This window comes from Lissotriton vulgaris, chromosome 1_1 (genome assembly GCF_964263255.1).
Source record: "Lissotriton vulgaris chromosome 1_1, aLisVul1.2, whole genome shotgun sequence".
Taxonomy (NCBI): domain Eukaryota; kingdom Metazoa; phylum Chordata; class Amphibia; order Caudata; family Salamandridae; genus Lissotriton; species Lissotriton vulgaris.
In genome coordinates, this window is record NC_141685.1 from 1,997,529,822 (window position 1) to 1,997,541,053 (window position 11,232).

The following is an 11,232-nucleotide window of genomic DNA, read 5'->3' on the forward strand; positions in this document are numbered from 1 at the left end:
TAGTGCCCGTGACAGGAAACGGCCCTAAACACGTGGACACACCACATTTTCACAGTGAAACTGACCCCTTTTTTTTTCAAAGTGCCTAGCTGTAGATTTTGAACCCTAGCTCTGCCTGCACCTAAGGAAACCTAGTAAACCTACACGTTTTTTAAAGCTAGACACCCAGTGGAATCCAGAATAGAGTGACTTGTCTGGCTCTCACCAGGTTCTGTTACCCAGAATCCCTTGCAAATCTCAAACATTTTTTCCTCACACTTCTGTGATGGAAAGTTCTGGGATCTGTGTGGATCCACAAATTTCCTACCAACCATCGTTCCCCCAGGTCTCCCAATAAAAATGGTACCTCATTTGCACGCGTAGGTCAAATACCCGCAATAGGCAAGGGTCCAAAACATATTGAGGAGACATTAAGATTAGGGGTGTGGGTAGGGTCACCTGGATTTTTGGCCCCGGGCTCGGCTCCCATCTTGGGGAAACTTGAGAAAAAGTGATTATTTTTTTTCTCAGCAACATTTGAGCTTTGCAGGAGATTCTGGGTAGGGAAACGGGAGATCCACGCAAGCCATACCTCCCTGGAGTCCCCCGGGTCTCTAGTTCTCAGAACTTTGTGGGTTTGGTAGGTTTCCCTAGAGGGCCACCAAGCCCGGGACCAAAAACTCATGCCCCTTTGCAAAACCAGGTCATTTTCGGGTACATAGGGGCATCTGCGTTTTTGGTTCAGTGGTCGGCTGCCATTTAGGGAAGCCTACCAAGGGAAATCGGGAGACTTTGGGGACACCGAATTGTAGAGCAACTGTTATTACCTACCTACCATCCAAATCTACCTTTCTACTTTACCCACACATAGAGGTGATCATACTCTTGACCCGTTCTTCACAAATCTAGAAGGATTCAGAGTTCTTGGTTCCTCCCAGTTGATCTGGACAGACCACATGCTGGTGAAAACGGCATGCTCTTTGTCTGACTCTCCTTTTCTATCTCAGGACAGACTTGTTCTTAAACGACACTGGAACAAATTAAGACTGGAGGATTTTTACCATCTGCTCGAGGAGGTTCCTTTAGGTCCGCTCACCGAGGTCGATTGTAGATACGACTCCTTCTGTGAGTGGATATCTGGTGCCCTCGATTCTCTGATTCCTATGTGTTGGTCCAAGTGTCATCGGAAGGAGCCGAGTCCTTGGTATGACACTTCCTTGGCATCTCTTAACAGGGCCTGTAGACAGGCCGAAAGATTATGGAGGAAGTCGTACGACCCAGATCTGAAGATATGCAGATCTGAAGATATGTTATCTGGCCAAGGTCAAGATCTACCACAGGGCAGTGTGTCAAACTCGCGGTTCCTTTTATGCGCAACAGTTTCAGAATTTTGCCAATCCATCGAAACTTATTTTTAAAGTATTAAAGGACCTGATGGCGAAGAGAGCAACTGCAGTGGAAATATGCTCGGACTCACATTGTGAGGGTTTGGCCTCTTTCTTCCATGAAAAAGTGCAAGCCATCTATCGCACTTTTCCAACGGGTTCCCTGATGCTAGAGCAGGTTGGTCGCACCTTAGGTGAGGGGGAATGTCTTTCTATCTTACCCCCCTTATCTCTGGAGGTGTTTGACTCTCTCAGCACCAAAATCAAGTCTGGATCTCCGGCAGACCCGCTGAAACCGGCCCAACTCAAGACCCTGGCGCCGGTTTGCCATACCCCGGTGCTGACATTGATCAACCTGTCCCTCTCTTCTGGAGTGGTTCCCGTCAGATGGAAGCAGGCAGTAGTCACGCCAATTCTGAAGAAGGGGACCCTTGGCCCCCTTAAACCTGAAAGCTACCGCTCTATCTCCCTTCTCCTTTGGGCCACGAAAATAGCGGAGGCCCATGTGAATGCCACTCTTACAGACCATCTTGGTAGGCTTAACATTCTCGACCCTACCCAGAACGGGTTCCGTGCGGGTCACAGCACGGAGACGGCCCTTCTCTCGATGGTCGAGCATCTGCGTTCCATGCTGGATTCCGGTCGGACGGCGGCACTATTGTTATTAGATCTCAGTGCCGCCTTTGACACGGACTCGCACGGGATTCTGATTCGGCGTTTTGAGGAGGTGGGCGTTTCTGGCTCCGCCTTGCACTGGTTTCGATCCTTCCTTACGAATAGGTCATTCCAGGTGGCGATCCCGCCCGGTAAGTCGTCATCCTACCCGTTAGACCAGGGAGTCCCACAGGGGTCATCTCGGAGTCCCACCCTTTTCAATCTGTATGTGAGACCGTTGGCTGCGGTCGTCAAGCGGTGGGGCCTGGCCATTGTGTCTTACGCAGATGACACGCAGCTGGCGGTCATACTGAGTGGGGACTCAGACCTGGAGGCTCCCAGGTTCTGTGATGGTCTGCAGGAAGTGGCTAACTGGATGAATTCCAACTGTCTCCAGTTAAACACCAAGAAGACTGAGATTATGGTGGTTGGTAAACAGGTGGCTTTGTGGGGTGACAAATGGTGGCCTTCGGAGTTGGGTGTGACTCCCCTCCCAGCGGCAGAGATAAAAAACCTGGGGGTGTGGCTTGATCCTTCTCTGAGTTTCATCTGTCATACCAAGAAGGTGGCGGCTTCTTGCTATGGCATCATCAGAGGACTTCGACCCATCCTCAAATTCTTTGATGCACCCACAAGACAGCTGGTGGTCCAAGCATCAGTGCTGTCCAGGCTGGACTATGCCAGCTCCCTACTGGCAGGGGTTAACCAGTCAGAATTTCTGCGGCTCCAGCGGGTTCAAAACGCTGCGGCCCGACTTGTGACACTTCTGCCTAGGTGGTGCTCGGTGTCCAATGCCCTGCGCTCTCTCCACTGGCTCCCTGTGCAGCAGAGGATTAGATTCAAGGTTCTCTGCCTTGCAATTAAAATCCTCAAGGGTACTTCCCCACAAATCTTGGAGAAACTGCTGATCCCCTATGTCCCCTCTCGCACTCTTAGATCGCTAGGCCAGAACTTAGCAGTGGTCCCGCGTTTTAAGTTGAGCAGAATTGGTGGCCGCTCCTTTCGAGTCCTGGCAGCAAGCTGGTGGAATTCTCTTCCTCCACAAATCCGGGCCATCTATGAGCTCCTTCAGTTTAGACGGGCTATCAAGACCTTTTTATTTGTTTAGCTCATCTGTTGTCTCTTCTCCTTTCTGCCCGCTTTTAATGCTGTGTTGTGTTTACCTTCTCAAAGCGCCAGGACGCCCCTTTGCTGGGGCAGCTGTGCACGGTACAAATAAAAATAACATAACAAATGTAAGACCATGTGTAAAAAAGAAGTCACTTTGAAAAATGTCCTGTAATTCACATGCTGGTATGGGTACCTGCAATTTCAGAGATGGTCAAATAGCTACTGTTTCTAAACTCTATATTTAGTTCCCATTTCAGAAATACAAGGTGTCTTTTATACCGATTTTTCCCTGTTTATATTTTCCCAAATGAATTTCTATATACCCGGTACACAATAAAAAAACATTGTGAAACGCTGCTCAGTTATTGGCTATGGGTTCCTCAGGTTCTTGGAGAACCTACAAGATCTATATATCCCCACAACTATAAGGGTCCGGCAGATGTAACAGTATATTGCTTTAAAAAAATCGGTCATACTTTGAAAAAGTTACAGATCAAAACATTGGCACAAATGGCTGTATTTTGTAACTCATTTTCAATTTTTCCTATTTTCAACTGTTAGTTTCTATAAAAAAAACCTAAGAGGATCTACACAAATGAACCCTTGCTGAATTCAGAATTGTCGTAAGTTTCAGAAATATATAGCTGTTCAGGATCCATCATTGCTTTCATACCCATTGTTACCATTAGCTGAAAAGAGGATGAAAGCACAAAAAAATAGCAAAAATAGGCTGTCCCAGTAAAATGCAAAAACTGTGTAAACAAAATTTGGTTTTCTGACAAAAGTCTGTCAGTCCCTGAAAAGCTGGTGATTTCAGCACCAGAAACCCTTTGTTGATACTATTTGCAGGGGGAAAAAACAGACGTTTTCAAGCTGCCCCCTCCCCTCCTCAAAAAGCTGTTTTTTGACTAATTTCTGGGTCCCTCCAGGGGAACCAAAAAACCCTGGGTACCTTTAAAATCCCCATTGTGTTGGAAGAAAAGAACGCAAATTTGGCAGGGAGACCTTGTGTGGTAAAAACGTTACAGGGGCCTAAGTGCGAACTACCCCAAATAGCCCAAAAAAGGCTTAACACTGGGTGGGAAAAGGCCTAGTGGTGAAGGGGTTAATTGGCCAATTGCACTATTTCTGCGTTATTTCAACTTTGAGGTCTAGGCATAGGATAATTAATACTGGAGAATTACTCTCCAGATAAAAGAAAATGAGGTAATTTCTCTAACCGAATTAGCAGTACAAGAAAAGCAGTGAATGCAATTCACTTTCATGTATGTGTTTCTTGTATTCTGAATTTCATCACCAGCGTTTAGTTTGCTAAGATTCCCTGATATCAGATTTCATTTCTGTCTTTGCCAATAATTTGAAGATATCATGGAAACGTAGATCAGTATTGTTGGGGTTTGCAAGTTAAAACTTCAAATATGATCATTTTCGGGGTCTTCCTACTGAAAAGGAGGAATATTACATATTTCTCTTGTAATAGGTATTAAGAACATTGTATTTTCATGTTTTTTAGGTCTAGCTTCACAGTGCAGCTGCCCCCACGGCTTATTGTTAGCAGTTCTTTATAATATATGCATAGTTTGGACTTTTACTCCCCTGAAAGAGGGACTCTCACTTTATGCCGTTGGTCGTTTAGTATATCATTCCACCTTCGTTAGAGACCTTGCATAGCAATGAACCGGGGACTATTTTACATCTCAAAAGTACTCTAAATAAACACAATTTAAGTTATTTATCTCATAAATGCATTGAACACAGAAGACAGTCATTTTTTGTTGAAAGGTATTTTCAGGTAAATCGGGACCCAAACCAAAGGCAGACTTTTTTGGGCTTTGCCAGTGCTTGTTAGATCAGGGTTTGTATGTTTAAAGGTCTTTCTGAAGCAAACCGAAATACATGTTTTTAAATGAGACCGATCCTACATATTTTCACCCCTTTATTGTAATCATAAACTTCAAGTGTTACAGATAGGCTAACATTATCAGTGTCATTTAGAGTATAGGGTGTTGCTTAATCCGTATATGCTTTAGACACCTGTAACACACAGATTCGTTACATTGACTATATGCATTCCTGGTGTCTCTGTATGCCTTGTTTGAACCGATTAATGTTAATCTGGATTCTGCGACGCTTTTCCCTGTGCTTTGTTTTCGTGTGTGCCTTTGTTTGCTGCACTGTTGTTCAGCGGTGTTATCGTCTTCTCTTTCAGCACTGGTGGCGAAGGAGCACATTGTGGTGGATGCTCGAGTTTACACTTACGCCTTAGCGTTGGAGCACGCAGTCGCCAAACCATTCGAGCTGCCATTTCTGAAAGGCGAAAATTGATGTTCGCTTTTGAAATAAGCGCGTGGAGCGCTGCTGCATGAACTTTAAGGTTTTAGCTGACGCCTGCGCTGAAGGGGACTGAACACCATGGTATTTTCGAGTTAAAGCCTGTTTTTAACACGAATAGCATTCCCCGTGCTTAAGACAGGACGGACCAAATATACTGTAGGCTTTTTATTAATGATTCACTGAATAGTTCTTCAGCGTTGCATAACTAATAAAGGTTTGTAGGGCATCGTGTTCTCTTTTATTTTAACAATTCGTTGTTATTGATCTGCATGCATCGAGTTTTCTTTACACCAGCATAGATTCTAAGAGCAAAACTTGATTAAAGTGTGCCATACAGCAAGATCCGAAGACATCCTTGTTTGTACCAGTATTTAATTTGTGAAACAAATGCCCGGGATCTCGCCAAGAAGCCGCTGCAGCTTGCACCATCCATTGCTCCTGCCAGCGCTGCCAATGATCACAATAACACAACTTCTAATCCTCACACTCCGACATGTGTGACAATTCACACTATTTCAGCCCCCAAAGCTATGAGAAGGGTTTGGGAGGCAAAGTCACTTTTCATTTATATTGAATTCATGAGCAACTGAGGTGGAGCTCTTCTTTTTTTATTAAACAAACAGCGCCACCATGTGACAGACTATCATAAGTACGGGTGCCAAGCACCGAAAGCCACCGGATAAAATGAAGCACTGTTTTGAGCCAAAGAGACTAGAAGGAATGTGCTATCCGCCCTTGTTTAAAATCCCAGTCTGTGTTGCAGGGTTATCAATCCCCTGTGAGTGTTGAAGGGTTGTAAATCACTATGATCCATAACATCTATATACCTGACCCCCGACTTTCAATAAGCTGCCTGGGCGAAGGAAGACATTTCGACAGCTGCTGTTCTTATCATGTAATATTAAGCACGTGTGTGCCATTCCACACTACTGATCGTGGTGTATGCCTTGCACGCCTAAAGATTGTTTTATGTGTTTTTTCCCTTTAGAGAAAGTAGGTGGCTACAAGTGGCGCATAGTACTTGTTTTTACTCGTGCCACTGCATCTGCATGACGAAACGCGTCTTTCTTCCACCTGAAATGTTGGAGAAGAGCAAGCAGGGAAATAGAATATCCACACAGAATGTTAACTTTCAGCTGTTACATTTGGAAAAAACTTGAAAAATATTGGAAACCAGCATTGACAGTGCCAGTAGGTTTGGTTTATAACTGAAAGTGCCTCTTCAGTTACTGGTGAGTTCAGATACCCGATTCCACCCTCAGACTGAACAAGCATTCGCTATGTAAATCAAAAGAGTAAAAGGAGAACAAAATAAAATGATACTGCATAAACCTAGCTGGCATGTGCTTGAAAATAAGAATAAATACAAACTTAAACATTTCAGTGAGTGACCATTTTCGGATTGTATTGTGCATAGCGACTAAGAGCCATCTGAACTAACATTAGCTGTAGCGATCTCCAAATTGCAATAATCCAAAAATCGCAGTTGGATAATTGCAATTCCTAATACATGAAACTTTTTTTTTTTTATTAACTATTCCTAGTGGGTCACAAATCTACCTATTTCATGAATAGTAATGAAGTAGGTTGCCGTTTGTGACCCATTGGGAATGCTAGCCATCCCATGGATGGTGTCCTGCTGGGGTCAGCAAGCTACCTTGAAGCAAAACGAGATGTGATGCAAAACGAGACGAGAAATAATAAAAATCAAGCAATTAGCATTCATTTTTTATTCTGAGTAGGTAGTGGTCCGTAGGCTCTTAAAAAAACGTTGGTTTTTTTACATTCTCATTTGGGAAGGCGTCCAGTGGGGACACCTTTCCATTTACAAATGTGTTACCACCTTCTTGGAGGAGATAGTAAAATATGAATGTTTTGCAACCAGAATTCAGTTGCAAAATGTTAATACATACCACTGTGATTCGGTATTTATAGGGGGTACCCTTATACACCCTTTTTAAATACGGTCTTTGAATTGGGTTGTAGAAACAAATTTAGATTTGGGAACAAGTTACTGAATCACAATTTGTTGTTTGTATAGTTATAAAAGTATTTTTGTAGCCGCGAACTCAAGATTTGCTGTTTGTGACCTCAAATAAGCTTCAAACATCTGGTCCTAATTTTTGAACAAATCCAAGAAGCTTCTTAATGTGAATGTTGTCTTGTACTGGTAAAACAGATACACTACGGACAGTACTCCTCAAGATGGTCACCCGGTTTAAATTAATGAAAGGGGTTGGAAGCGCACTCCTAATATTCAAATTTATCAACTTAGTCAGAAACTATGAACAATTTTCTTTACAATGGTGCCGCAGCGTAACACTTGCTGTCAATCAAGTGTGAAAATCAGTACAATTATAATGCTACTAATACTGGCAGGAAACGCTGTGCACTGTGCATGAATAGTCCTAACGGACTCTAGGGGTCAGCTTAATAATAGTCAAATAAATCATATACATACAATATTTTTTCAAGAGAATGCTTATTATTCATTCAAATTCATTCCTGTATGTATTATACCATTGATACTATACAAACCTATATACCATAGTCAATTGAATCACCAAAAATAGATCAACTATTGGTCCATTAATTCATGAATCCAATAAGATAATACTAAACATAGAAATACTATTTAAACATGAATTAATACATTCTTGACAGTGACCATCTTGGAAATGCCCGATGCATTTCGGGACAATAGTGTCCCTTCTTCAGGGGAAATCTGTGGAGGCAAAACAATTTCTCAAAATTTACACTTAAAATATAGGTACTGTGAGTCAAAAATCTGTGCATTTAGACAGACCATGCGTGGGTCATAACGTTGTGTAAATGTGGATACTGTGATGCTGGTTTAGAAGATAGACAACATGACACAGGTACTGGTGCACTGCAACAACCACAGAGTGAAAAGAAAAAGTGAACGACATGAGTCAATGTCGTGAAATAACCACGTGATAAGATAAAATAGTAAAGCTAATGAATAAAAATCCCGGTGTGATAGTCCCATTGGTGCCTTAAATAAATGCTAAATATGCTAATTGATTAACCAAACTAAAAATGTATGACGAATAAGACTAATCCACCTGGCTGAAATCACGTCTCGCCAACTATGGAAAAAACCAACAAAAAACTTACTGTAGCGCCCTATAGCCATTATCACCTCAAACATGCCATATCACTGAAATCTCCAGAAATAACGTCACAACCGCCTACCTGGATATGTATGATGATAGACCTGTACCGCAGTTGCAGCAATTATACGGATAGGGTCTATCATCATACATATGCAGGTAGGCGGTTGTGACGTTATTTCTGGAGATTTCAGTGATATGGCGAGTTTTTGGGTGTTTTTTCCAATAGTTGGTGAGACGTGATTTCAGCCAGGTGGATTAGTCTTATTCGTCATACATTTTTAGTTTGGTTAATCAATTAGCATATTTAGCATTTATTTAAGGCACCAATGGGAATATCACACCGGGATATTTATTCATTAGCTTTACTATTCTATCTTATCGCTTGGTTATTTCACGACATTGACTCATGTGTTTCACTTTTTCTTTTCACTCTGTGGTTGTTGCAGTGCACCAGTACCTGTGTCATGCTGTCTATCTTCTCCACCACCATCACAGTATCCACATTTACACAAAGTTATGACCAGCGAATGGTGTCTAAATGCACAGTTTATTGACTCACAGTACCTATATTTTAAGTGTAAATTTTGAGAAATTGTTTTGCCTCCACAGATTTCCCCTGAAGAAGGGACACTATTGTCCTGAAATGCATCGGGCATTTCCAAGATGGTTACCGTCAAGAATTTATTAATTCATGTTTAAATTGTATTTCTATGTTTAGTATTATCTTATTGGATTCATGAATTAATGGACCAATAGTTGATCTATTTTTGGTGATTCAATTGACTATGGTATATATGTTTGTATAGTATCAATGGTATAATACATACAGGAATGAATTTGAATGAACTTGAATGAACAATAAGCATTCTCTTGAAAAAATATTGTATGTATATGATTTATTTGACTATTATTAAGCTGACCCCTAGAGTCCGTTAGGACTATTCATGCACAGTGCACAGCGTTTCCTGCCAGTATTGGTAGCATTATAATTGCACCTGGTTTAAAAGCATTGGCCATTTGAGATGAGATACACTGCAGAGTTGCTGGGTGCTCAGAAAAACAAACAAAATCAAAAATAAGAGAAAGAAAGTAAAAATAAAGGGCAGCTTAAAAAAAGAAGTCAAATAAGTCAATAGAGCGCAAGTGGTCATTGGCGCATGCTCCATTTCTAGCATATGTGCACATGCAGTCAGGCCAGTGGCTGCAGTGGGCCTGGTCATTGCGCCACGCTCTACTCTGTAACAGTTGGAATCAGAATATGAATGACTCTCAAACATATCAGTGCTGTGAAAGGGTTGACCCAAAGTTCGTGTATATATATATATATATATATATATATATATATATATATATATATATACTCTCTCCAAGTTACTCCGTGAAAGAGGCCACTTGCTCTATCAGGGCGGCTTCAATGTGGCAGGCACGGAACTCCTGCCTTCAATTCAATCAAATTTTCTCTGCGCCAGAAAAAGACATTGATGCCGTGATTCTTGGTATTCAAAGCGCTTTATTAGTGCAATATTCAAACTGCCTGCAGTTCTTGTCTGTCCCAACGCGTTTCAGCTCCAGTATCAAGCCTTGCTCACGGGAAGTAGCTTTTAGAAATGACTGTGTCTTTTAAACAGTTCATTAATGGCTTGATTTACAATGCCTGTGTCATTTCGTTTGCACCTGCGCAGTGAGTTAAAATCGGCACTTTGAATTTTTCTGCAGCTCATTGCTATCAGGTATTTCATTACATGCCGCTTCAGTGCGCAAAAAATTAAATGTCATATTCACCAGATTGCAGGCAGTCTTTGTAACAATTTAAAACACAGCGTTTTGTATCCACCGGAATCCACGAACTGAAAGGGCATTTCCAGCTCTCATCCCTTCCTCGCATTTCACTGGTGTTTATTTGGGAAGTCCCGTCTTTATCCAGAAACCACACGAGGGAGCAGGGCCTCTTAGTGTTCATAAACTCTCTCCAAGTTGCTCCGTGAAAGAGGCCACTTGCTCTGTCAGGGCGGCTTCAATGTGGCAGGCACGGAACTCCTGCCTTCAATTCAATCAAACCTTTCTCTGCGCCAGAAAAAGACATTGATGCCGTGATTCTTGGTATTCAAAGCGCTTTATTAGTGCAATATTCAAACTGCCTGCAGTTCTTGTCTGTCCCAACGCGTTTTCAAAGTGCCGATTTTAACTCACTGCGCAGATGCAAACGAAATGACACAGGCATTGTAAATCAAGCCATTAAGGAACTGTTTAAAAGACACAGTCATTTCTAAAAGCTACTTCCCGTGAGCAAGGCTTGATACTGGAGCTGAAACGCGTTGGGACAGACAAGAACTGCAGGCAGTTTGAATATTGCACTAATAAAGCGCTTTGAATACCAAGAATCACGGCATCAATGTCTTTTTCTGGCGCAGAGAAAGGTTTGATTGGATATATATATATATATATATATATATATCTGGTAGCAATCCTGGCCGCTGTCAACCCGGTAACAAACAGGCGCAGACCTCTTCTCCTCTCACAGATCAAACTTTAAAGTAAAGCGCCATCACACCATCAAATGTGTCAGCAGTGGTAATTTATTTTGGCAAATGCAGAGCAAGTGCTCTCCTCAACGTGTTTCGCTCCGCAGGCGG

General features: G+C 42.2%; 1 protein-coding gene across 5 annotated transcripts in view; it reads left to right on the top strand.

The window, feature by feature from the left end:
- Positions 1–5,688, top strand: part of NUDT5 (nudix hydrolase 5) — a 238,037-nt gene extending 232,349 nt beyond the window's left edge. For 4 of the 5 annotated variants that reach the window (XR_015295601.1, XM_086919882.1, XM_086919887.1 and 1 more), the window contains one exon: positions 5,338–5,688. Coding sequence is in view for 1 of the 5 variants with exons in the window: in XM_086919896.1 (XP_086776022.1) it covers positions 5,338–5,453 (116 nt within the window). In the remaining 4 variants the exon portion in view is untranslated. The remainder of the gene's footprint in view (positions 1–5,337) is intronic. The other variant, XM_086919896.1, reaches the window with a different exon arrangement.
- The last annotated feature ends 5,544 nt before the right edge of the window (positions 5,689–11,232 follow it).